The sequence below is a fragment of the Haemorhous mexicanus genome, chromosome 26, assembly GCF_027477595.1.
Source record: "Haemorhous mexicanus isolate bHaeMex1 chromosome 26, bHaeMex1.pri, whole genome shotgun sequence".
Taxonomy (NCBI): domain Eukaryota; kingdom Metazoa; phylum Chordata; class Aves; order Passeriformes; family Fringillidae; genus Haemorhous; species Haemorhous mexicanus.
This window is the reverse complement of record NC_082366.1, coordinates 3,456,463-3,484,078: the sequence shown is the minus strand read 5'-3', so window position 1 is coordinate 3,484,078 and position 27,616 is coordinate 3,456,463. Positions and strand designations below refer to the sequence as shown.

At 43.7% G+C, this 27,616-nt stretch overlaps 1 protein-coding gene across 11 annotated transcripts in view; it reads right to left on the bottom strand.

The window, feature by feature from the left end:
• Positions 1 to 27,616, bottom strand: part of LRRFIP1 (LRR binding FLII interacting protein 1) — a 105,733-nt gene that overhangs the window by 16,730 nt on the left and 61,387 nt on the right. For 4 of the 11 annotated variants that reach the window (XM_059868315.1, XM_059868307.1, XM_059868318.1 and 1 more), the window contains exons 7-18: positions 26,804 to 26,836; positions 25,343 to 25,390; positions 22,092 to 22,148; positions 19,243 to 19,323; positions 17,179 to 17,244; positions 13,640 to 13,717; positions 5,974 to 6,006; positions 5,091 to 5,216; positions 4,555 to 4,626; positions 2,356 to 2,526; positions 1,374 to 1,466; positions 827 to 919 (exon numbers count right to left, since the gene is read on the bottom strand). In XM_059868315.1, the coding sequence (XP_059724298.1) occupies positions 827 to 919; positions 1,374 to 1,466; positions 2,356 to 2,526; positions 4,555 to 4,626; positions 5,091 to 5,216; positions 5,974 to 6,006; positions 13,640 to 13,717; positions 17,179 to 17,244; positions 19,243 to 19,323; positions 22,092 to 22,148; positions 25,343 to 25,390; positions 26,804 to 26,836 (951 nt within the window). The remainder of the gene's footprint in view (positions 1 to 826; positions 920 to 1,373; positions 1,467 to 2,355; positions 2,527 to 4,554; positions 4,627 to 5,090; positions 5,217 to 5,973; positions 6,007 to 13,639; positions 13,718 to 17,178; positions 17,245 to 19,242; positions 19,324 to 22,091; positions 22,149 to 25,342; positions 25,391 to 26,803; positions 26,837 to 27,616) is intronic. The other 7 variants (XM_059868311.1, XM_059868310.1, XM_059868309.1 and 4 more) reach the window with 7 other exon arrangements.

Here is a 27,616-nt window from a genome sequence, read left to right as displayed (position 1 = left end):
CTTCATATGAGGGTCCACTTTTTATTCTTATCTGCCAGACAAGCTGATCCAAACCCACACTGCTTTAGCATGCACACTGAAGACTCCATGTCATTTCCATGTGTTAATGGAAGGGCATGGAAGTAGGCCCACTGGATTTCAGGAGTCTTTTTATTTTACATTTTAATTAATTTGAAAGCTGCCATTAAGTCATCTTTAGTCTGGGATGCACCATGTGCAAATGCATATTTTGCTACTGAAATTCTCCCTCCCAGTATTTCTACATAAGTACAAATAGAACAATTTAAAAAAATCAGACAATTTTCAGTTTCAAGCTGCTAAAAATTACTGGACAAGCTGCCAGATTTCTTTCTCCTACTCTCTTCAGGAAGCCTTTCAGTGATCAGCAGGAAAAGAAAACCAGAGTGGGTTTCCATGTGGCTTTGATAAGAGGTGGTGGGAAGGGATGAGAAGTAAGGAAGACTTTCATCCCAACATCCTATAAATAGCTCCAATACCTCTTTAGCCCACTCCAGTTTCTGCTCAGTCTGCAGATTAAATCTGAAGAAGAGAAAACTCAGTGCTGATGGAATTGCATTATAAATAGCACTTCCTTTCTCCACATGGCAAATGCAAATGGTGCAGCACAGCAAATCAATTGCCCTTGCTTTGAAAGCAGAAGAGCTGCTAGGTTTTCCTTGGATTTTAAGGTACTACTGGCCAAAGACAACACTTGATATTTGCTACTTCACTGGCAACATCACAGCAAGCAAAGGCACTACAGAGGGGTTTTAAAAAGCAGGATCAGTGTCACTTTGAACACATTGCAGGAGTTGACAAGTCCTACCCCTATTTTTTTGTCTTTCCACTCTATTGTCTCCTGAAGATCAGAAATTTCCCTGACATAGCTCTGCTGTTTCTGTTGCAGCTGTTGGATTTCCTGAGGGGCAGGAGCAAAACAAGAAGACAGAAAGCAGGTAACAGGTTAACAAGGAAGGCCAAGATTGCAGTGATGCCAAAGAATGAAAAAAGTCAGGTGCTAAAGTAAATGAGTAACTGCAGTGCACAGTTCCTGACATCCCAACTGAACCTGTGCTCCAGAAGAATCTTCTTATCCATAACATGACTTAAAACAAGTCACACAGTTCTGTTATTTTCCCCTGCATCTCCACAAACAGCTGTCCAAAATACAATATTTAGGAAGAATAAGGTAATACTTAAAGTACTATTTCCATTAGTCAGCTCTGAACCTGTTTGGCCTGAAACACTAATATTTCTTCTGGTGAGAAACTTGAATAGGGAATAAAATTCTCCATGCCTCACATTCTCCACTCTGCTGCTGCTTGGGAATGTACCAATCAAAGAAGCCATTAAAAGAAAAACCAGTTACTTACTGCAAGCATTTCTTCTCTCTGCTTCAAAGCCTCTTTGATTTCCATGAACTGAAACTGCAATATGCTATGAGCATGCTTCTCCCTCTCAAATTCCTGTGAATAATGAAATATTCACAAGATTAATATTAATCAAAAATAGCATCCCATCCAAAAGAGGAAAATAAGCCCAAACACAAAGAAAATGCTTAGTGCAATGTAATTCATGAATATCCCTCTAATCACAATCCCACAAGAGTGCAATTTCTAACGAGTTTGTCCTTTTTCCAAGATGCTATTATTGCACCAAATATAGAAGTGGCAGACATCATTTAGCCCATTTCATAAGCTGAGCAGGAGGCTGAAGAGCTGTTACACTCCAGCCCTTCAGACTGCCCAGATGAATGGATGGGAATTTAACCCACTCTTCCCACATGAAAGTTAGCTGGACTTTGAAATAAAAAGATAAAAAAACCACACAGTATCTTTCAGGAACTGTGTTTTGAAGTGGGGTGTAGTGAAATGCCCCAAGTTACAAGGCAGTTCTGAAAACATAAGCCCCAGTTTTATTATTTAACACCAAACCACTGTCAGCTGCTGAATTAATGTAAAATTTAATTCAACATTTAACCACGGAGCTGCCTGAACTGCACAACTCTCCCAGAGGCTGCCTGGAGACACCTTTGTGTGTAAAATTGCTCCAGAAGTCCCTATGGACACCCCCTATGAATTTACTTTAGAGATGGAATATAAAAGGAGATGTGACAATATCAATGTAGCCTTTACCAGCCAGAACATTTCTCCCCTTCTCCAGAACTGGCTTAGAGAAAATTCTCATTTGTATGATCACAAGTGCACAACAAATTGGTATTTCACTTAATACTAATTAAACCAGTAATTCAAAATATTGAATAATAATTTATCTGCCTTCTCCCAAAGATCTCTACCCCCCTCCAAATCTCTCCCTGTTTTTCTTTTTTCCCCCATGCCAGAGCTCTTTACATACTTTACTTTTCTCTTCATATTGCCTCCTGGATTCTGCCAGCTGTTCCTCTAACTCTAAGAGTGCATCCTTCAGGGTGTCCACCTGGTACATGAAATTGGTTTTCTCATTGTCCAGCTGAGCATTTGACACCATAGCCTTCTTGTATTTCTCCTCAACTTCAGCCAGAGAGTCCTGCAGAGAATAAACAACCCCGGTCAGAGTCAGAAATGAAGGAGGACACTTTGCCAACCAAGACCTTCAGTGGGGAAATGAAGCAGCAAAGCACAAATCTGCCTGTGGAAAGCAGCAGGAATGCTGTGCTGGAGGATCCAGCTGTCCCAAGGTGAGCAAAACCTGCCCTGTCCCCACCAGGTTGTGGTGCCAAGCGAGCAGCCTTACCTCAGCACGGAGCAGATGCTTCCTGAGCTCTGCTGCTTCAGCTCCTGCCTCCCTGCTTTCCCTCCTCCCCCTGCCCTGCACACTGCCAGCTCAAAGATGGCAAGTTGGGATGGGTTTTTTTTTTAAAGGTAAACTGGCCTTGATTTAAGATCCCTTTGGATGGTTTGAGGCCAGAAATCAAAGCAGATTGACAGCCACTTCACAGTAATTTCAGACATCCCTTTAAACACTGGCTCAGGATTCACTGGGAAAGAGAAAGCTGCAGCTTTTGTGACCTGATGTGTGATTTCCCATTTCACATCCCTTCTTTACAAATTTACTCTCTAAGATACAATTCCCAGTGTCTTGAAAACCCCTTCTTGTCAGCTCGACCTGAATATAAGATACTGAGACATTTATTACAACAAATGGTGGTAAAATAAAGATAAACATAATTTTTCATTTTATGCAGGCAAACTCTGCACCACTTGATTTTAGTAAAGAAATAAAAGAGTTATATAAACAAAGAGTTATACAAACAAAGGAGTGTAAATGTGCAAACAAGGAGGACACACATGTCAGCATTTTAGTTTACAGATCAAACAATCTCTCATGGAACTTGTGTAATTTTAATTATTTCATTAAGTATGGGTGAGTTTCATATACTTCCTTTTTCAGCTGATAACAGAACTAAGGATGACAGTGGCAAAGTCTAAATCAGTGGCAAAATCTAAAGTTTAATTGACATTTCTATTAACAAATGAGATAATTTGTCTTTTAGGACACAAATTTGTCCAGTTCCAAATGCTTAACTGTGTTTTGGGTCACTTTCCAGCTCCAGATGAGAAATGCCAAGCACAGGAAAGCCACCAGGATTTGGAAAGCTCAGAAAGGAGCTGGAAAGGAAGTATATGCAAGGAAGAAGTTTAGGAAGTTCTGCTCCACTCCTTCACCATGCCACGTTTTGGTGTCTTAGCACCAAACAGTGCAGCTGAGGTCCAAATCACCCCAAAAGGCAGTCTAAGGGACATGGATTGAAACTTTTTTATGCAGTGTGATTATATTGCTCTATCTGCTACTCAGTGACCACAAAGAAAGCCAAAATTTTACCAAAAAAAGGCCAACTACTCTGTTTCCAGAAAACTCACTTAAAATGGCAACACCTTCCTCTGTCAGCACTGAGCTGATGACACAATCAGCAATTAATGCTGGCAAAAGTTGGATTTATCCATTTGCCTTTTCCAAAAAGCCACAGCTCATGTCACTGCTCACTTAGGAGGTGGGTGGAACATGGATGTCCAAACTGGTTGTTGTATTTCTGTTGTATTCATCAACAAATACATTTTGTTTATACAAAATGTATTTATGGCTTCATGGAAGCAGTAAGAGCTTCAGCATTCCTTCTTCATGTGACAGGCTTTGATAAATGGAGTTTTGTTGCAAGAATTGTTGAGGGGGAAACCAAAATGACACCTCACATGGCCTTATAAAAATAAAACCAGAAGGTTCTAAACTCATATTTGTTTTTAGTACTGCAGGAGATGAGTTCCAGTTCATCTCCCAACACTGGAAGTTTTCCTGGATTAGGAAACAATATAAAAAAACTCCAAAAACCTTTAATTTGCTAGAAAAAACAACGACCTCCTCAAACCAGCAAAGCCAACGTGCAGTAGCAGGCAGCAGCCTCTCAGGGAACACTGGGAAGCATTTCCCACCACAACCCCCCAGTCAGAACAGTCTGCCAGTTAATGAGACACTCTGCACACAGCTCCCAGGAGAACAGCATGCAAGGGCAGCTCTGGGCTCACACTGGGGCCAGGGTTAATGCTCACACAGCAGTACCTTCAGCTCTTTCAGCCCCTGCATGTATTTGCCTTCTACATTCTGAATCTGGTCCTTTAACTCATAGATGTCCTGAGGGAGGTGAGAAAGGTCAGTGACAGCACAGGGTGCAGCTGGGAGGGACAAGCAGTGCTCAAGGTGCTGCTCCCACACCTCTCCCACACACCTGAAGGGCTCTGACCCTAAGCTGAGGCCGTGCCACACAACCAGATTTCATGGTCAGGGGTTTGGGCTAATTCTGATTTTCTTTTTCTGGAAAAAATGGAATCTTCAGCGTTAAGGAGGAGGTGCAGACCCAGGTTCAAAGGCCTCCTCTGCCCCTTTCAGTGATGATCACCCTCTGTCCCAAGCTCTCTCCTCTGTGCTATCTCCACCCTCCTCCCATTCCCTGTTCCAGGCTGGGAGGTGCCTTTTACAACCAGTCCCATCTGAGACACATCTCCAGCAAAGCTTCTCCTTCCAGCACCCCATTCCCTGCCCCAGCTCCTTCCTGAAGGGGATATTCCCTATTTTATTCAGGGATAAGCATTCCTCACCTTGATTTCCCTGATGGAGGCCTCTGTGTCAGCTGAGATGGACGTGTCCCCACTGCCCCTCCGTGAAGAAGTCCCTCCCAGAGAAGCCAAGGTAGCTGCTGATAAACTTGAGACAGTTCGTGCTCCCTGCAACCACACACAGATAAACTGCTCAGAACTTTCCACATAAATTATGGGTTTGTAGCTTTCCCCTTTTCTTCTTTTTTTTCTCTAATACACACATCACACCAATCCTTGCACTTCTAAATGATTTGCTGTTGATTAAAATCAAACTTTCCAAGAAGTAAAAAATCAAAATCAAGATTCAACAAGGGAAACTAATGAGAAAAGGCAGATCAGAAGTATTTAAATAATACTGCAAGAGGAGTTTGCATAATTTAGCTCCTAACTGTTAATTCTGAATTGGAGAAAGTCTTTAGGGGCTAGTATCAGCCTGCCAGACACGTTCAAAACTTGCAATAATACAATCTGTGGAAGCTTTGGAAGCTCCTCTCCTTTATGGATATTTATTTACTCTGCAGCAGTGGCCACAAGAACTGTTTGACTGTACTCAGGGTTAATGCAGCCTCCTCTTTTATTATGATGATTTATTTATTTTTACATAAATAACTTAGGTCTTATAATTAAGATCTAATAAACACACCCAGTGTTTGTGTGGCTTAGCCTAAAGGAGTTTCAGCCAACTGCTGTTGAAGGTCAGCTACTTAACATCGAGTAAGCAGGGGCTGAAAAGTTCATCTTCAGAAATGCTGCAGCAGAAGGCTCCAGAAATTCAAGTTTTATGGATTTTATAGGAGATTTCTGTGCACTCATGGCAAGCTGTACCCATTGAAAAGAATGAACAAAGCACTATTGTCAGAATAATTGATAAGATCTTTCTTACCTTCTCAAAGTCTTTTTCTGGCCTTTCCTCAATCTGTAGAAGAGAGGTTGAGAAGGAATCATGAATAGAATCAATAAAGGGTAAGAGAAAGCAGTAATACACCAGAAATGGCACCACATCCTCCCCATCCCAAAAAGCAAGGTACCAAGTTAGACTTGAAATCTAAAGCTTCAAACCTGTGGTTAATATTCCTCTCTCAAGACAAGCAACTGCAACTTCAAGCAAAGATCCTAGACAACAAAACTGACCCTCAAATCAAAAATCAGGGATCAGGCCAAAGTCTAAATAAATGGCTCTTTTAGGGTTTCAGTACTTCACTGCAATTTACTAATTTAAAGAGAGATCCTGTACTAAAACTAGCCTAGAAGAACCCCAACAGTGAGAAAGCAGCATTTAGGGGGACAGAAAATTACCAGGGATGCAGACAGCTGAAGGGTTTAAACGTTATAGAACATCTCCATCTAAACTGGAAGTAAGTGTAAAAAGGACTGAATGAAATGAAAAACTCAGCAGAGCTCAACAAAACCTGAATTCTTCTTGGGACATTTAGCACAGTCAAGTTGGTTTCCCAAAAGACTCCTAGAAAAATTAATGTCTTCCCCAGAGCAAGAAGAGCCTAACTGCCAAAGGGAATAGTGGAAAAACAATCAGGACAGACCTGATTCAGGGGAAGGCAGGGCAGAACTGAGGTTAAGCTGATAATTTCCACTGAAACCACTCTCAAAACCTACATCTCTTCCTGATCAGTTTGGCAGAGTTGTTTGGAGCTTTGTTTTTTTTTATTATATAGAACAATATGGGTGTAATCTCACTCATTATTCTTCATATTACCTAGGTTGCCCTATGAAAAAAAAATCTCAAAACTGTGTTACAAATCAGCTTTTAACACTGACATCTCACAGCTAAAATTCCCTGTGAATTACCACTAAGAAAACTTCAGTCTGAGGCTTCAAAGTAAAATAAGCCAGACTTAAAGCACTAGATCTAAACTTGCAGAGACACTGAATACATAAAATCTTCAGGGGAAAACCCCTCAAATCTCTGAATTTGGAGCCAATAAGAGAGGGTCACTAATGAAGGCAGGCAATTTAGCTCAGACCAAGAACAAGATGGACTGAACTGTGCAAACAGCTTTTTATTTTCATGCCAGACAGCTCCAAGTGCTGGATTTGGCAGCCCTCTAGCCTGGCCAAACACTGTGGTGCTGTTGTTTATCAAGACAGCTGTGGCAGTGTCAGTCATGGCACGTGACAAAAGATTGGAGTGTCCACACTCATGTACCTCTGGAAATCTGTGTACAGCCTTTGCAAAATGTATCTTACAGGGCACAACTCAAAATACTCATTTTCCTTCAGCCATCTGCACAATGGCCTCAATTTTCTGGAACAAAGTGCAATCTCAGTTTTTAGCAAAATAAAGAAGGGAGCAAATATCAGTATTATTTTAATGATGCATCACATGAGTAAAATAAAATTAAAATGAAATGAAATAAAATAAAAATGAAATGAAATGAAATGAAATAAAATGAAATAAAATAAAATGAAATGAAATAAAATAAAATAAAATAAAACTGACTCATCACGTGAGTCAAACAGAAGCTTGCATTTACAAAGGGGAATGCTGAAGACAATGTGAGAGACATGACTGCAGTGTTTCTACTCAGAGCACTCCTAACCACACCTGGGAAGCCTGCTACACCTTTACTGCAAAACTATCTTAAACAAAGACTCTGATGGGGCATAATCTCTAATAATGAAAGCTATTAAGTAGCATCTACAATTGAGCTGGTTAAGGAAACAAACCAGATTTCATCTTCATCTTTCATCCACTCAGTGCCATGAATGCCATACTCAGCAGTTTCTCCTCAAAACCAGCAACTATCCCTAACAATTCATTTAAATATTAACACTTAAAAACTCAGTCAAAAAAACTCACACCAAACTAACATCCTTACATCACACAGATGCCTCGTGCTACATGACACTTTTCTAAGTCAAAAGCCAGGCTGAAACAAGCAGCATTTAATTTTATGGTTACAGGGCAGAGATACACCAAAATCTGTCTTGTACAAAGAGAGAAACCTAGTTTAGATTAATATTTTATACAGCTTTCATCGTGCTCATGTTTAGATTAATGTATTCACAGTACTCTTTAAAAAGATAAATTTTTCCTAAAGGAATCAGCCACCAGAGGGACCTCCAGGTTTCAGCTTTCCCCCAGTCCCCCCCAAGCCCTCTGGCAGTTGATTCAGCAGTAAATGAAACAGAGAAAGGTCAGGAGAGAAATGTTTATGTTTATTTGAAGTTGGACAGAATTCTTGCCCCAAACACTTGGCTTCTGTATTATCACTCAATCAAGAACACTGCAATTGTTAAATAGGCTGAGAAGAACTTTTCCACCTTCACGTGCACTCAGCACAGCCCTTCATAAAAACATCCTGGCTTTGGGACTTTTCCACACACAAACATAAAGGACTGACAGAATATTGCCAGAAAAGGAGATTTAAAGAGGGATTCACCTAATGGTGCCTTTAATTTACACAACACTACCATTTCTCATTTGCACAAGGGTTTGGGTCTGTCTCTAATCACAAATTATCTTCCTCTCCACCAGCAACTGGGGCAATTTGTATTTCAGTGCATAAAAAAGCAGGAAAATGAAGTAATTTTCTGAGGAACTCCAGCATGCACATCTTTGTTTTGGCTGCTCTCTGCAAAATAAGTGCAGTGGGATCAGAGTTCAGCCTCTCCTGACAGCAATTTCAGAATAAATCCAGAGCCACATGACAAAAATGTCAGCAGTATCAGAGCTCACCACTGCTGGAAACACAACAGGAGCAAGATCACCCCACAAGCCTTTATATGGCCAAAGAGCCTGCTTTCTATAGATTCAAAGGGTATTAAAGCCTTTCAGGTGAAGCTCTTTGCCACCAGTGGAGTGTCCAAAATGAGTTCCTGCAGCACTAGCACAGAGCATCCAACCAAGCAAACACCTACTGCAAGTACAGGATCTTAAATTCAGTGAAACACCAGGACTGAGGCACAGTTCCAGCTTCCAGGCTCCTGAGCAAGGCCAGGGAAGGGAAGCCTGGAATTCTCCTGCCTGTGCCATGTCCCATGCTCAGGTATCAGAACAGCTTCAGTGGCTGTCCCTGCTCAGCTCCAGCTCACGTCTTGCACTTAGCTCAACTTCCTCACCAAAGCAAGGGGGATTTTTGGTGATAAATCAAATGAGGATCATTTCCTGCCCTTAAAGTAGCACAGCACAGCTTGAAATGGAAATATGGCCCACAGCAGAGAAAAGCTGTTAGGCTAGAGCCTAACAACTATCTACAAAAAGCTGGAATTAAGAAGAAGAGATACTGCAGTCATTACAATCCCCCCAACAACCCCCATCTTACCAGTCTGATCAGCTGGGCTGGGCCAGGCAGTAACAGAGTTCCTGCTGCTTCTCTGAGAGCCACCTGAACTCTTCCAGCAATTAGCAAGAAGCCTTTCAAAGTCAGCAGGGGAAAACCACTGCTGAAATCTGTCAGGTCTGAGGAGGGTTTGTGAGAAGAATCCTCTCTCAGGAATGAGTGCTATGCCAAACATTGCTGCCTAAACAAACTTATCAGTGCCAGAAATGCAAGTTAGCACTGCAGCAAATCCTCACTCCAGAGGGGCCCAAAGCACATCCTGACTGCCAGAGGCAGGGCTGGGATACAACCTACCCTAAACCTGCAGGCAGGGAGAAGGCAAAGCTCCCAAAGTGCCTCCACCACAATAAAGTCTGCCAGTGCCTTCATTTTCCTTCAGGTGAGAACACAGAAGTGTCTGCCAGTGAGCAAAGGTGCTCCCAGCTGGGCACTGAGGTGTGCCCTGGAGGCAGGGACACACTGGGGAGTGAGAGAGCAGCAGGGATCTGAAGTCCTGGTCGATGGCCAGTTGGATCTGAGTCAGCAGTGCCTGGAGCCAGGAGGGACATCCCTGCCCTGGGGGATCACCCCAGCAGTGCCAGCCAGGCCTGTCCTGCATTGTCCTGTCTGCTCTGGGCTGGGGCAGCCTCACCTGCAGTGCTGGGGGCAGCTTTAGATAAGATCTAAAGCTGTTAGAGAGTGTTCAAAGGAGAGACAGAAGATAGGGAAGGAGCACCTGAGGGCACTTGGATTGTTCAGCTGGAGCAGAGGAGACTGAGGGCAGAGCTCAGCATGGCTGGCATCCTCCTGCCCTGGGGCAGCTCCCATCTCTGCTCCCTGTCATTCCTCTGGATCCAGGGAATGGCTGGAGCTGTGTCAGGGCAGGTCAGGCTGGAGATCAGGGAAAGGCTGTCCCCCCAGAGGGTACTGGGGGAATGGGCACAGCCCCAGGCTGACAGTGGACAACACTCCCAGGGATGCCCAGGGTGGGATTGTGGGGGGTCTGTGCAGGGCCAGGGCTTGGATTGATGATCTCTGTGGGTCCCTTCCAGCTCAGGATATTCTACACTCTGTGTGTGTGCTCAGGCTGAACTCTCACTGCTTGTGTTGCTGCCTGAGGCTCCACAAGCCAGGATGAACCATCATCATCATATCATCATCATCATCATCATCATCATCATCATCATCATCATCATCATCATCTCAGCACAGCCCTCCCCTCTTGTTTCACCTGCCTTGCCTTAGAGAGCCTTCAGACAAATACTACTGCATCCTGAGCCTGTTTCAGATTTGGAAATAATTGCTTTTCACTAGCAGCTTCTTGATTTAGAAAAGAAAAATAACAAAACTCCTGCAATTCATATTAAAAGTCCAGCTCTGCCAAAACAAGCTGAGAGCTCAGGCCCATCTGTACAGAAATATCTGATGTTTGCTCTCAGTAGTGTTAAGATCTGTACTTTATGTGAGGATGGTTTAATATTAAACAATATATTTGCATATCTGCAGTAACTGCAAGGACAGCAGTGGGATAACATGAAAAATGTTCAAGAAAAATAAACAAACAGCCAACTTCATTCAGATATAGTGAATTCTTAAAATAACTCTAAAGACAAATATTCACACTTTGTGTTGAAGTATCTTCCTGCCTTTGACTGCATCACCAACGTGGTGACACAAATGAGAACATGAGCTAGCAAAGCTGTGCACAGCAGGAAAACCACTGCAGGAAAACTACTGCTGCTTTTTGCTCACTGCTCAGTGAACAGTGACAGGAGGGGAAAACAAAATTTTCATCTCTGAGAAAAAAATTTCAGAGCTGCAGTGACAAGCTACTGTTTGCTTTAATTTATAAAGTTCCATGGAATCATTCTCCACTCTCAAGTACCCAGCTGAAAACTCTACAAGAACACTTTGAAGCTTGTCAGTAAAAGTGATCCCTCCCCCTGAGTTACAGGAAAAGCAATGTCTGTTTAATGCAGAAAAAGAAAATGTAATCACAAGGTGCTGCTGGATTGACCCTGTGTAGCAATGAGAATTTTAGGATCAGCTGGACTCACTATGACATTAACTCTGCTCACTCCAAGGTGACAGAGATAAGGGAAGCTCTTCAGAGCAGGCAATAAACCACTAATTAAACCCCAAAAAAGGGGAATTTAAGGAGTGCCTGCTGTCTCCCTGCAGAGCAGAGTCAGCTGACTCAGCACAGCCTCTCCAGCCACTTGCATACCACGGGGCCAAAGTGTCAGCAGGGAATTTAAAACCCAAAACCTCCCCTGCACCTCCCAGCATCCTGTGATTCCTGTAAGGAACTTGCAGGAGTGACTCAGCTGGCACACAGAAAACACCCAAAGGGAACCAACTTTGGGCACTGTGGGGGTACCCAGTTCTCTGCCCTCCCAGAACTGTGATGGAATCCCTGCTTATTCTGACTAGTTCTTGCTTTGGGGGTAATTGAAATTCAGTTTGCAAAGCCATTTAAGATCTATAGCTAATATAAGTTATATTCTGCAAGAACTCCTAGCTCAGGGACTCAGGTTCAGGGGCTAATTAAAACACTGATTTATTTATAGCTCACCAGCTGCCATACAGTATCCAATGAAAATCCCTCTGTTTTTTAACAATTTTAAAAAGTGAATGTACCCTTAGAACACCAAAACTTCAGGGCACACAGCTCTGTTGTATCAGTTTTCAAAGGGCAGACTCCAAAACTCACTCTCTGTGGCAAATTAATGTTGTTATATTTTAGTTTACTGTAAGCTGCATGTTTCCTCTACCAGACATCCTAGTGCACTCAGCAGCTGTCCCCATGCTTGGAAATAAATCAGAAAGATTCCCAGAGCTGGAAACAGCCCCAGAGAGGAACAGCCCCAGAGAGACAGCACAGTGTGAAATTAAAAAAATTAAAGATGGAAACCCCTAAAAGCAGGGGATGGCCAAGCCTTTAGTGATGCCCTGTGAAGGCTGACCTGGAACAGAGGCTGGACAGAGTTAAAGAATAAAGTAGGGATTTATTAAAAGGATTTTCTCAATGGATGCACCTTGGGCAGCACAAGAGCCCAGCCAGGGCTGCACCCAAGATGAACCAAAATGGTCACAAAATGGACAACTGGTCACAGGGTCTCACACTTTTATAAGTTCTGCTTCATTTGCATATTGCAATTAATTGTCTAATTTAGGCTTTAGGTTATGAAATCCCATCCTGCTTGTTTTTCTCTCTCCAGCCCGTGTTGTTTGTGCTCTTGGCCCTGAGATTTGGATCATTTGTCCTTGGTCCCCAGCTAGAGAAGGAATTGTTTTGTCTCCCTGCTCTGTGCACAGAGCTCACCATCCCATAATATGAACCCAGACCCACACACTAAACCAGCACAGAATGTGAAAAATAGAAAAGCTCAAACCTGAGGCATCATTAGCACTTGAGCAGTGCTCAGCCACTGCTGGGTGCTCCTCACCCCCCTAGCACTTCCCCATGCTAAAGGCTGCAGTGCCTGGCACTCTGCAGTCCCACAAAGATGTTCAAATCCAACCTCTGGAGAGCCCTGCAGCTCTGCACCAAAATACTGCTCACTGAGAGAAACTGAACTGCTTGAATGCTGCAGGAAGATTTAGGGATTGTTTCCTGCTCCCCCCAAAAGGAGACACAGCACTCCCATCAACAGCCCAGTCTTTTCCACAATAACCTTGCTGGGCTTTTTCTCCATTTAAAGCAAACTCTAATTGTCATGAGAGTCCAAAAACATGCATCTGCATAGAAATCACTTCAGCTTTGCAATTCCTCCTCTGGTTTCTTTGCCTTAAGCACTGCCCAGAAGGTTCAATTAACACCCTAAGAAACTCACAGAAACACTTTTAACTAATTTCTTCATCACTGCATTTATAAATCCAGGGATACCAGCACTGCATTTAGAGGATTCCTGCTCAGGTGACTGACTAGTGGTTACTATTTGACAGTGCCATTAAGGGACTAGTGGGAAATGTCTGAGGTAGATGTACCTGAATTACTAAAACAATCTTCCTACTGTTTTATGGACCTCCAGGTTGCAAATAGAATTTTACAGCTGAAATTTCTGTGCTGCTGCCATTGCTACTACTAGAGAATTTTTCACTCTGAGGTTCCAAGTATTTAGGCAGATTACAGGAGAAGTGTGACAGTACTTTTAAGCAAATAATACATCCCTTGAGAATTACTCAGAGACCTCTCTGCACAAAAAAAGACCTTGAAGGAGAGAGGAATGAAACAGTTGAGGGGCAAAGAGAAATAGAGGAGCTCACCACTGGACTGGCCCGAGCAGAGCTGGCTCTGGAGGATGCCCGAGATCCTGACCCAAGGTAGCAGCTGTACTCAGAGGGCTGCAGCAGGAGAACCAGGAACAGCAGGCAGAGAAAAGAGAAAGCCATTAGAACTGGCAAGGGAAGCAGGAGAGGATGTAGAGCATCACATCTGAAATTAGTTCAAGAGATGGTTACATGCAGCTGGACAAAGGAACAGCAGTGAAAAACAGAGAATTGTTAATTTGAAAATTCAGGCAAGCAGTAATTCCACTGGCAGTTCCAGCAGAGTTTTGAATCAATTCTTAGAATGCTAATGATTTATTTATATCTCTTCAGGTACCAGTGACAAATAAACAATTGAGTTTCTCTAGAAAAGCCTCCATCCTACTACTTTCCAAGAGCTCTGAGGCTCTCTGGTGAATCACTTTCCCATGTTCCCAACATTGTGCACAAATAAAATTAATTCCTTTGTGCTCCACAGGCCAAAGGAAGAAACATCCATCTGTGTGGGGATTAAAGTAAAAACTGAGCCCAGCTCAGAGACTGAGTCTCTCTCCTGGTTTTCCATCACCTGCAGTCCCCATCTCCTGCCAAAGAAAGTCTTGTAGCTTTTTTTGAAAGGAAACATCTAAGCAGAGATGCAGGACAGGCTGGTTGCTGACATGGACAAGGAATGTGTCCATGCTGTTTTATTTCCAGAGGTTTTAATGCAGTGGAAATGGAGCAGGGAAATGAAAGTTTAAAGCATCAGGGAAACAGAACTAGAACTCACCCTGGAAATAATGAGTTTATTTCAGAGGGGATTAGGACTCTTTCTCAGATACAAACACTCAGAAATCTGAAGAATTATTATACTTTGGAGATGCTGTGGGTTTTTTCAGGGCTTTTTTTATTAAGTCACCTGGCCACTGCAGGGCTGCTCCATCATCATTAGTCACAGCAACACAGCATCACCTGCAAATTAAGCTTGCAGCACTAATGAATGGTGAGAGGGTAAGCTGGAAATAACCCCAGCTAGAGCACAAGCACAGGGTCAGCCACTGCCCACAAAACAGCCTGTGAATCAGGAAAAAGCACTGAAGTAAAAACCCAGATTTTGTTGGGTCACTGCAGTGTTTTATGCTGAACAAAAGAAAGGTTTAGAATAAATTTGAAACGTGGGACAGGGAAAAGGTTGTAAGTACTGATGAGTCCCATATTAATGTTTCCAGGCCCTATTAATCCCTAACTGACTGTGGAAATAAGTGGCTGTGACCAAGCAAGGCCACTTTCAGCCTCACCTGCCCTTCCAAAAACATTTTTTGGGAACCTGAGGTGACACTCCCTCTCCAGGTTAGTGCTGCAAGGCTCAGAGGCACTGAAACAACCACAGGTGTTATGACAAGGTGGCTGCCTCTGAGGCAAACCCCTCCTGCCCCAGCTCTCTCATTACTCCAGGAACTGGAAAGGCTGGGTTACACAGAAATAAATACCTGTGGCTCAGGGTGGGATGGGGATGGGGATGGAGGGGAAAGCACCAGGGTTTCAGTCCTTGTGCCACTGACAGCCCCTGGAAGACTTGCAAACAGGTTTTGGGCTGAAAGGTTTGCTGTAAATGATTTCTCACAGCTGTGAATCAGAGGGGTGGCAAGAGGATGGCACAGCCCTTGAAGGACTAACAAGTGCTTAGTAAGCATTCTTGCAAATGTTTCCTCCTCCAAGCTAATAAAAATGTGATGTTTAAAGTTAACATCACTGCTCTGTCTCGAGGTTTTTCACTCTTATGGCCTTAGATGGTGGTTGTTTGTTTGCTGGGGTTTTTTTGGTTGGTTGAATAAGCAGAGGGCCCACAGAGGAGGACTGAAAAATCTAAAGAGATTGGCTTTTTTTCTTTTTTTTCCCAGGTGGACACAACAGCAGTGGATGGACTGCCTGCCCTAAACACCCAGAGAGGAGAAGAGGTGAAGGCATTTTCTGCCTTTTAATCTGTAAACCAACTCCTGGAGTTTCTTTTTTGAAAAGAAACAATTTCTATGGTCATCCCTTATATGGCTGCTCCCCACCCATGACAGAGCCCTCCACTCTCAGCAACACACATTTTGAAAGCACTGTCACAAATATGAATGTAAAATATATCTGACTATAAATCCAAGAAACAAAACCAAGCCACCCATATATTCCCAAAAATCATTCACTTCACACTGCTTATATGGAACAGATTTTTGACTTTTTGGCTGGTTATTATTTAAATTTGTATTTTTCTCAGATTTGACAAGAAGAATTAAGTCTCAGGGAGGGAAAGGATTTTGTGTGTGGCCTTTCCAAGGTGCTTTATCTGCAAACCAAGCACAGGCAGAAATGGATTCCCTGTCCCACAGCAGGATGAGTTCCCATTGATCACTGCTTCAGGGAAGCTTGTGGGAAATCCAAGAAACAAAACCAAGGCACCCATATATTCCCAAAAATTATTCACTTCACACTGCTTATATGGAACTGATTTTTGGCTTTTTGGCTGATTATTTTTTGAACTCGTATTTTTCTCAGATTTGGCAAGAAGAATTAAGACTTAGGGAGAGTAAAGATTCCATGTATGGCCTTTCCAAGGTGTGTGAGGCAGGAGTGGATTCCCTGTGCCACAGCAGAATGAGTTCCCATTGATCACTGCTTCAGGGCAGCTCGTGGGAAATCCAAGAAACAAAACCAAGGCACCCATATATTCCCAAAAATCACTCACTTCACACTGTTTATGTGGAACTGATTTTTGGTTTTTTGGCTGATTATTTTTTGAACTCGTATTTTTCTCAGATTTGGCAAGAAGAATTAAGACTTAGGGAGAGTAAAGATTCCATGTATGGCCTTTCCAAGGTGTGTGAGGCAGGAGTGGATTCCCTGTGCCACAGCAGGATGAGTTCCCATTGATCACTGCTTCAGGGCAGCTCGTGGGAAATCCAAGAAACAAAACCAAGGCACCCATATATTCCCAAAAATCATTCACTTCACACTGCTTATATGGAACTGATTTTTGGCTTTTTGGCTGATTATTTTTTGAACTTGTATTTTTCTCAGATTTGGCAAGAAGAATTAAGACTTAGGGAGAGTAAAGATTCCATGTATGGCCTTTCCAAGGTGTGTGAGGCAGGAGTGGATTCCCTGTGCCACAGCAGGATGAGTTCCCATTGATCACTGCTTCAGGGCAGCTCGTGGGAAATCCAAGAAACAAAACCAAGGCACCCATATACTCCCAAAATTCATTCACTTCACACTGCTTATATGGAACTGATTTTTGACTTTTTGGCTGATTATTTTTCTCAGTTTTGACAACAATTAAGACTCAGGGAGGGAAAGGATTTCATGCATGGCCTTCCCAAGGTGCTTTATCTGTGCGAGGCACACTCGTCCCACAGAGGGGACAAGTTCCCATTGACCACTGCTCCTGGGAATGGTGCTCCCATTCCTGCTGCCTACAGCAGCAGGTCCTGGATGTCACACAGCCCAGGTGGAAGGTTCCCCAGGCTGGCAAAGGACAGGGACAGAGCAGGGAGAAGCAGAAAAGCTCTTACAGCACGGGAACTGGGGGCACTATAGCGCCGGCTCCCGCTGTAAACGCTCTCCTCGTACACCGACGCCTACAAGTGAAACACAGAGTCAGCACAAACTCACCCAGCAGCATGGCAGGGACAGGGACAGGGACAGGGACATCTCCTGGGTGCAAGCACAAGCAGCATGCAAGGGAAGAGCCAGGTGAGCTGAGGTGCAGGGTCTGAGACACGCCGAGATGGGACACCAACCCTTCTCCCAGGGCTGCAGTTCAACTCCAATTCAATTCACTGCCTACCCATGAAATGGCCACATCAATTCTTACACTGATCCCATCTGTTCCACCTTCACTGCTGGTGCTGGCAGTGATGAGCTTCACTTAGCACCTGATGAGCTTCACTTACCAGCCAGTATAGTAAATTAATAAAATAGGAGGAAAATGCATATTTTAAGACAGACTCTGGTTTAGCACAGAGATATATGGCTCAGGAAACTCAAGGGGAGTAGGAAACTCTACCTTTAAGCTTTGAGAAAAAATTCATTTTAAACAAGAAAGCAGGAATTTGTCTAAAAAAAAATATAATTTGTGAAGAGATTTTTGTTAGGTGTTAAGCAACCAGCAAGAATTGATGTTGCCTCTCTGTCCTGCTCCTGGAAGACAATTCCCTGGCAGCATCACAACCCCATGAGCACAATCCCAACAGGAATTCAAGGAAGGAGCAGCAAACCCAGGTGAGCATCACACAGGTGGCATTCAGATGGATGGGACACCAGGGGGTGAGACAAATGCACCCAAGGGGGAATCACAGACAGAGGCAGGGGACAAGATGTGCATGGCTGGGGGTGGGTGGCTCTGGTGTTGGTGCCCAGAGCATCAGCACAACAAACCCTGTAACTCCTGGCTGGCAGGGCATCACTGTACAGCAGGGAGGGCTGGGGGAGACAAGCACAACACTTTTTGGTTTGGCACAATAAATTCAACAGGAAAAAAAAAAAAAGGTGCCTGCAGCAGAATGAACCCTCTTGGTGAGAGATTAGGATCACTACATGACAGCAGAAGGAAGGCAGTACAGAGAATATTAGTCATGTGCACCATGAAAGCATTAGATCTCTGCTCCCAAAGGCTAAGGATACCGAGCAGGCACGTGCATTTCCTACAGGAAGGGAGGACACAGACAGTATGCAAAAGCAAACCAGCAAAACTTAATTTTAGGTTGTTAATCTGTTATTGGCTCCCACACATTTGTGTACAGCAGCCAGAAATGGGGTTTGTCCTCACAAAAAAGAGCTACACAGAAGTGCTTCAAAGCACACGCTGTTAGTGTTTCACACAGCTGTAAGATCATCTCCTGTGTGTTTCATTGTTTACAAATGCAGAGAAAACCCAACTAATTCAGGAAAAAATTACAAGTGCTTCAATCAGAGCAGTCTGAAACAAGTGTTAGTAACCACTCCCCCAAAATGCAGTAGTTAAACAAACCCAGAGCACTCTGTGTGTGTGGCAGAGCTGGGTGCAAGAGACTCCAGCAGTGATCCCCAGCCCAGGTCCTGCTGCCAGTGCCCCATCCACACCCCTGTGCTGTCCTGTGTCCCCAGGCAGGACCTGGGGCACTGCTGGAGCTCTGCTGGCACCCAGCTCTGCCACACACAGGGGACAATGCAACCTCCCAGGGGTTTTACACTCCACTGATGCTCTCCCAGCACTCTGGGAGTTGCTTCCCTGTAATTTTGTGTGGTGCAGACTGGATTGTCTCAAGCTCAGCAGACTGACACGCTAGGCAGAGGAGCTGCCTCAAACAGAGAACTTCAGGTAATTAAGATTTCCCTTATCTTTCCAGACCAACTGAGGCCAATGGCAGGCAAGGAAAGGGAGGAGCAGTAAAGGAAAACTGACTGTGCTCCTTTGAAAACAGTTTTCCATGACTCATTCCAATCTTAAAAGGTCTGAATTGTTTGGGGCTTTTTTTAAAGTTTCACTAAAAAGAGCTACAGAGACTCTTGACAATTGGTCCAAATTGATTCCTAAGTACAAGAGGTTGTATTATCCAAACAAAGTCCAGGCCAGGTGAATCCAGAGGGCAACAGACCCAATTTCCATTTTGGGAAGAAAGTTGAGATGTGGAAGCATAGCTGCTGCTGGGGAGACCCAGGTCAGAGTAGTAGGAACCCTGCATTAACAAACAAAGCAAAAAACCAAAAAACCTCCTTGAGAACTCAGCTTCATTCTTTATTCCTTTAAATGGGAAGCAAAAAGTAAATTAAGTGAATACAAACTGCAGAGCAGTCCAAGTGGTCACAAAGATGCAAAAAGAAGTGAGAGCTGCATTAAAGCTGTGAGGATGTGTGAAAACTGTGGGACCTTTGATGCACTGGAAAAATGCACTGGTCAGAGAGCTGGTCAGCTTCCTCCTGAGATCCCGGGGAGTTTATGTCCTGTAAGCTGCACCCCAGGAGTTTATGCCCTGTGAGTTACACCCTGAGATGCTGGGAGAGGGAGAGCAAAGCCAGGGACCAAAGCTGCAGGAAGTGTGAGCAGCCCACTGTCAGATATGGCAAGACTGAGTGGGGAGAAAACTGTTCTCTAAAAAGTGAGACTTCAAGCACCTTCTTTAAATTAAACACCTTCTCTCCCTGTTTTCTGCCTTGCATCCACTTCTGGTCCACTCAGGGGATCTTAATGAGGAATGGTTGTTCTGAAAGATCTCACACCTTCACCTCCTTTGCTGCTCTCCAGAGCTCTCCTCTCACACCTGTTCCCTGACACCTTTCCAAACATTTCTCTCTGCTTTCAGCAGTCAGCTCCTCACAAACCCTAACTCATCCTTGCCTCACCTCTGTGGTCCTGGAGGTGTTAATTTCCTCACAAAGGAGGGAGAGCTGTGGCAAAATAAAGAGATTTGTTTGCTCTCTTCTGTCACTGTGAGCAAACAGAAATTTAGATATGACACAATACCCACAGGTACAGGCTGGGGGCAAATCATTGTCCAACCTCAAAAAAAACCCTAACCCAAGCAACAACCAGCCACAAACCAAAACCCCCAAACAATGCCTGTACAAGAAGACTCTGACTGCAAGGAAACCTGAACTGAACTTTAAGAACTTACTTTCATTCCTGCTCAGAGTTTGCAATCTGCACGTGGGCTGTTTGGCACATGGCATTAATCATATTTAAGGGCTCAACCTGTGCCACTGCAAGTGCAGTGTGCACATGGAGATCAGTCCATTCTGTGACTTCAAACTGGACACCTATTTTGGAAACAGCCACTGCCAGCAGGTTCATTCCTCACTTCCCTGCTGTCCTGAAGAATTTTCCTCTTTTTCATTTTTCCTTGTCACTTTGACAATCTTTGTGATTCAGCTTGGGCTTTTTGGAGAGAATATTCCTAAAAAGTGACTGCCAGCCAGGCTGGCATCAATTTGATTTGAAGTTTCAGCTATTCTGAGTTACCCCCAAACTTTCCTCCCTCTCCTAATTAATGATTAATCCAAACAGCAACAGAACTACAAGGAACTAATGATGTTGCTGTAATTAAGCCCTACTCACACTAAACCCCCACGCTGCAAACGCTAATTCCAGCATGATTTGAAATTATTTAAATGAAAACCAAACAACCTCTTCTCCCTGGATGGCTTTCTTGCAGATATTTTGCTCTCCCTGCAGTCCTTGGAGCACTGGAGTATGTCAGTAAAGAGTAAGAACATCATTTATCACCAGTGCTGCAGAATAAAGCTCCTTGAACTCCTCCAATGGGCCAGCAAGAATGCCAGCAACAGGACAGGCTGGTTTTTTTCAGCAGCTCAAGCAACAGTATTTCATTGTCTCTTATCCCCATAATGCCAGCTAAATTATATGGCAACAACAATTTTAGATGGACCTGAAATATCAGGTTTCACTGTTTATCCAGGCTCCTGCTTAACTTTGTGCCTACAAAGTCACCCCCTGCACTCTCTCTCATGTTCAGCGTGTTATTGCTCAAACACTTGGATAAATGGAGGCTTAAAAGAGTTTATTTTTGGCCTAAACACTGAGCTTTAGGCTGCAGAGCACTGCATTTCTTTAGAAGCACAAAGATCAACAGGCTCTGAGCTTTTGTCTGGCTTTGTTAAAATAAAGGGGGAAAAAGAAAGCCAAACTGTTCCCCTTCTGCCCCCAGGCTGTGCCTGGACAACCCCTTTAAATCATTTGCACAATCCCCAATATTTAACAAAGCAGGGCCAGGAGTTGCTGTAATTGCCACACAACACTTGTTGTGGAACAGGAGGGAACATTGTGACCTGCATTCTCACAACTGAGTTAATTATTAAGCTTTTTTGGACCAGAAATAAAAGTCCATCAATGTTAAGTAGTTAAGTGGGAACACTTGCACTGGCTCTTCAGCTCTGTAGGCGTTTCCAGAAACCCTAGGATATGGTTTATAAAGGGAAAAAAGAAAAAAAAAACCAAAAAACCAAAGGCATTTAAGTTAAGCAAACTTCAAATAAACAACGTGCATTTGGGGAAAATTCAAAAGCCAAAATCCATTTTAACTATGCAAATCTCAAGGCATGGAATAAATGAAGAGATTCAGTACTAGAGCACAGCATGAACACCTTGCAGAGGTTGAAAAACACTCACTCTGATTCCAGCATGAGGAAATCCTCCCTGCCAGTGCTGCCACAATGTAGTTTTCAACCAATTTTTTTTTACAAGTTAAAGCAGTTCTGGCTCTCAAGATCTTTCTGTACCAATTTCTGAGACTCCCCACTCAAGGCTGGATTTCTGATTTTTTATTTCCCAGACAGCTTCTTGCTGCACCTCCAGTGCCTGACAAACTCCAAACCCACAACGTGCAAGACAGGTAAAACCTGCCTTACTGCCAAAAAGAATTTGCTAATTAGCTTTAATCCCATTAAATGGAGTGATAGAATTTTATGGCAATAGAAATCATCTACTAACCCTGCTAGATTTTCTACTCTGGGATGATCCATACAGGTCTTCCTCATAACCATTGGTCTGTTATGGAAGGAAAGGAAAAACAAAAAAGGAAAGACAAAAAAGGAGAGAAGAAAAATTGATGTAGAAGGGCATTTTTAAGTAAATGTCATCACTTATGAAAAGCAAAGGCAGAGACAGAACTTTTCAAAGATCCACCAGGAACAGGAGCAGTGCAGGATTAGGTCATGATTTCAAACATGAATACACAAACATTTGTGTCACTGCCTCTAGAACAGCCAAAAATGTCAAGGATACTCCTGCTTGCCCTTTTTTGATCCCCCCTTCCTTTTTTTTTTTTTTTGCCTCCCCTATTATTACTATATTCAAACACTCTGTGAAGGGAATAGGGTACAAAATGGGGACAAAAAGGAGATCAGAGACTACAATAAATGGCATAAATCATTATAACTTTTTATACCTCAGGCAGCTAAACATCTAAAAAGCTGCAAATTGTAGTAGAGGAATTAATTCTGTTTGATAAATCCAGCTTAGCAAACAAGCAGTGCTGTATAAATTCTCTTCTTTTTGATTTTGAGCATCAGAATTAAACCCAGACAGTGGCCATCTGCCCAGGATTCTGCAGCTGTCTGAGGGCTAGCAGGAGATTTGGGTGGGCTCAGCTGTCCTCCCTGGTGTCAGGAGGGAAAACAAACAAGCCCAGAAGGACTGTAACATCAACAAGGTGAGGTGCTTCAAATCCCTACGGCAGCAGTGCTGGGAATAAAAGAAAACAATCAGTGACTCAGTCCTGAGTCTGGGAATGTGGTGGTGAAGAAAAGAGGACAGACCCAAAAGTCTCCTCAATGGGCAGCATTAAAAGCTCAGGTTTCCCCAGCAATTCACTGTTCAGGTATCACCTCACAACCAGCCCTGGTTTAACACTGAAAACAAGGGAGCACTCTGTGTATTTGGTGGAAATTTAATTAGAAATTCTATTAAAATTAAGTTTTGAAGTCCATGCTTTAATGAGTTCTAAAATGAAAATCCACTAGAACCAATCTGAATCATTTTCCAAGAGAAATATTTATCATCTGCTATACAGCAGCTTGAATGAAAAATTAAACAAATTAACCCAGAAACCAGTTCAGAGCCAAGCTGGGAAAGCCACTTCTGGGAAAAGCTTAGAATCTCTATTGAAATGCAATTCTATCACCCCAAATGGAAGGCAAACTTCCAAGCTTCTTTTATTCAAGAACTGATTTGAAATACTGCTGTAGCCTTCTCACACAGCTTGGCTTCTTTCCAGTTTTTCCCAGGTTGTTGTTTGGTTTTTTCCCAACCTCCCTGAATTTCCCCAATGCTTAAGAATGGTTAAAATGGATCTCCAGCAGCTGAAGGCAGAGCTCTGTGCAGACCAATCACCTCCACCACCCCTTTTATTGCTACACTGAGGGCTTGTTTGCCTTTTTCAGCTGTGCAATATTGACTAAATGTAACCTCAGATCACTATCTGAACCATCCTATTACTTTGTAATGGTACCTTCATTTTTCCCAGATGTGGTATTCCCCATTTGTTTTTACTGTTATTCCATTCTGACAAGTTGTCTCCTGTTTATCATCAGAATTTTCACTCTAACCTTGTATGAAACTGCCTTCACTCCCTGCCAGGCAATCCAGACTGCTGGGGAACTGCTTTTCCCTCCTTAAAAAACCCAGATGATGCTGTCTAAGCTGAGAACAGACCAGCTGAGATCCTTCCCAGCTGTCCTGTTCTCTACCCAAGTTATTTTCCAACTGTACATTCCTTTTACAAGAACGAGATCTGGCCCAAGGTTTCACTTCATGGCATGCAGAGACAGCCAAGAGCCTCACAGTCAACTTACAGGAACATCCTTTATGCCCTGAGATAATTACCCTGCTCAGGACCTCAGCTGAATTGGCATGATGGATTTTCCACAAGCCCAGGGTAACTGGTTATCACTTCACAGTTCAGGGCCTCCTAAAGGAATTTGCCTCACTTGCCCTGTGTCTCCCAGATTTGAGCCTGAAGCCCCAGAGCTGAGGCCATTTCCCTCTGACCCATCCTCTCCAGAAACCTCTCCAGTGCATTTTTTTGAAGGCAAATGCTCCAGGCAGCTCTTGGAGAGCAGGGTCAGTTTTATCAGACCTCGCTGGCCTTTGTTCTAGGCTACATTTACATGCAAAGCATCTGACCCTCATGAAAACTGGAACAAATAAAACTGCATGCTAGAGAGACTAAAAAGACTCTATTTTACTTTTCTCCCTTTTGAGACCCTATTTCTCTCTGTGTTTTCTTCTTGCTTTTGACAAAGGAAACCATTTCACTGCCATTGTGTCCATTTCTGCTTGCAATCGTTTTTTTTAGCTCAGGCTTTCTCAATCCCACACCCAATTTCCAGCCCTCAGAAGAATTCTCTGCTCATTTTCAGTGTAGCAAAGAACCCCAACCCAGCCTCCACCTGTGATGAGCTAAAGAATAAAGCAGGGATTTATTAGGAGGTCTCAATGGATCCACCTTGGGCAGCACAAGAGCCCAGCCAGGGCTGCACCCAAGATGAACCCAAAAATGGTCACAAAATGGACAACTGGTCATGGGGTCTCTCACTTTTATAAGTTCTGCTCCATTTGCATGTTGGGGTAATTGTCCAATTCCAGCTTTAGCCCATGAAGTCCCATCCTTGTTTTTCTCTCTTCAGCCCACGGTGTTTGTGCTCCTGGGCTGAGATTTGGATCATTTGTCCTTGGTCCCCAGCTAGAGCAGGAATTGTTTTGTCTCCCTGCTCTGTGCAGAGAGCTCACCATCCCCTAATATGAACCCAGACCCACACACTAAACCAGCACAGAATGTGAAAAATAGAAAAGCTCAAACCTGAGGCAGCAGTGTCCTCTTTGCCTGGAACTGCTCCCCATAGGATTCCCCCATGACAGGGGGTGGAATGAGATGGGTTTTAAGGCCCTTCTAACCCAAACCACTTAGGATCCCATGACATTCTCTCCATATTGTCTATTACAGCTCAAGTTAGGTAGCTCCAGTAAAAACTGAGTTTTCCCACATGCTCTTCATGCACAGCACTGAAATAAGGGGTTGGATTATCCCACATTTTGGGGATGAACTGATGCTCATTATTCCCTATCAAGTGCTGGTAGCTATGGTGTATCCTTGACACTGGGCCGGCAGCTCTCCCACCTGCACACACTCCTGGTCCTGCTTTGGAGGCAGAACCCTCTCTGAGACACACAAAAATACATACTGCTTTGGAGTAGCTCTTCTTTTTGGTCCTCTCACTCTCTAATCCAGCCTGCAGTGGGATGAAGAACGTGGGGTGAGATAAGAGAGTGTGTGCACACCCATGCAGGGCCAGGCATGCACATCCCCATGCAGGGCTCAGGGAGCAGCCAATGCACCCCTGCAGTCAAAGGCTCGGTTATTGGGGAATATTGCTCAAGTGCTGATGGCACTGGTAAATTTAGCAGCTGTGCTTCCAATCAGCCACGCTGGCAGGGCTCAGTTAATGCACAGGGCTGCCAGCTGTCCATCCTGAGAGTATCAATAGAGCCATGCAAACACCCAAACGTGCTGAACTATTCTGGGATGTAGGTCAGGCACAAACGGATGCGCTGGGAAGGAAGGAGAGGGGAAAAGCAGGAGGATCTCTAGGACTGCACTGCCCAGTTTGCTTCCTGCAGACACCAGCACACCTCCAGTTCAACACAAGGCAGCTGGAAATGTTTTAAACTGAGCTTTAGTCCTCGTTGTTCCTTTCTGTTCTTTCAGGAGCTGCTTTATCTCAGTATTCCCAGAGCAAATACTCGCTGTCAAAGGATTATTATTAATGTGATTTTGTCCTCTAAAGTGAAGGTAGCACAAGCTGCAGCTTTGGTAGGCAGTGTGTTTGTCCTGTATGTCACTGTTCAATTTTCTAGAAAAATCCCTTCACCAGGATTTCTTCTCCTGGGAAGCTGAGAAGCCTCAGAGAAAAATGAAACTAATAATTATCTGATTGCTTCTCCTGTGTTTTGCTGCTTTGGAATGTGGTTGGAGATTGTTTGTCCAACAGGTGAATGTTTGATTGGTTTCATGTGAATTGTTTTGACTTAATGACCAATCACAGCCAGCTGTGTCAAGGCTCTGGGGTGTCATGAGTTTTTTCATTAGTGTCTTGTTAAGCCTTCTGTCTGTATCCTTTCTCTATTCTTTAGTATAGTTTTAGTATAGAATTCTTTAATATAATATGATAAAATAATAAATCAGCCTTCTGAGAACATGGAGTCAGAATCTCAATTCCTCCTTCGTCCTGGGGACCCCAAAATTACCACATCCTGTCACCTTTGCTAGATCTATTTACAGGGAGTTTATGAGAGTTTTATTCCTTTCCAGATCTGTGCTGAAATAAATCCAGATGCAGCTGGTCCAACAATAGACAGGCTTTAACATTTTTTGGGGGGAAATCCAAGCCATTCTGCTCTGCCTGTGGTAACCACTGAGCTAAACCCAGCTCAGATCTCACTAATCATTTGTCACTTCTCATCTGAACTGTGTCAGAGCAGGAGGAGAGGGAAGTGGCACCCTGACATCACAGACCACAAACTGCCTCAGGATGCTTCCAGATCACCCTGATCTCAGAGCAGTTATCACAACCCGTGTTAGCTGCTACTTCATGATTAGTTTTTGAACACACACACACACTCTGCAACTTGCAGACTATTCTCACCACTGGGTAGGTGCTGGCATAATCCAAATGAGACTGTAAAGGCATGAGAGGAGAGGAAAATCAGAATACAAAGTGGAAAACACAAGTTATGTCAATCAAAGGAACTCCCCAAAACAAAACAAACAACAAACAAATACAAAAATAGGCAGGGAGATGGAAATCCCAACTAAAGAACTTTGATAATGCAGGATTTCTTGTACAAAGGTGCAAGTTTGGAAGCTGGGAGGATACAAAACAAGGATGGACAAACTGATCATGAGTGATTGGTAACACAACAATATTTCATGCTGATGGTGTTGGATTAGAGACAGCCAGCTGGGAAGTGGGAGAACCAGGACAAACGAAACAGAAAAGGGACTAAAGAGAGGCTCAAGAGCCTCAACAAACACAGGCTGATGTTACTGAGCTTCCCTAGGAAAATCTGCATGATACAGAACTGAGCTTGCAGAACTCCTGAAACAGGAGTGGCAGGAGCTGTTGATGGGCTCAGGATTTATCAGGGAAGGTGCTGAAGAAGCCTCTCCATGGAGGAGGCACAGACACAGCCCTGGACCCCTGGTCCCTGCTTGCAGCACAGTCACAGCTGTGGAGCCTCAGCCCATTTGCTGGTCTGGTCTAATGAGTGTCCCTGGAGGTTCTGCAGTGTGTAGTGCTGCCTGCTCTGCCAGAAGCATCCAAAAGCTCCCCAAAAGCTACCTCAGCACATCTCTGGTGCCTGCATCCACTTCAAAAATATTCCAGGAAAAAAGTCCAGAGTGAAACCCACAGAGATGAGTGGAGTGCTGAAGCCCAGGGAGAAGTGAATGTCTGATA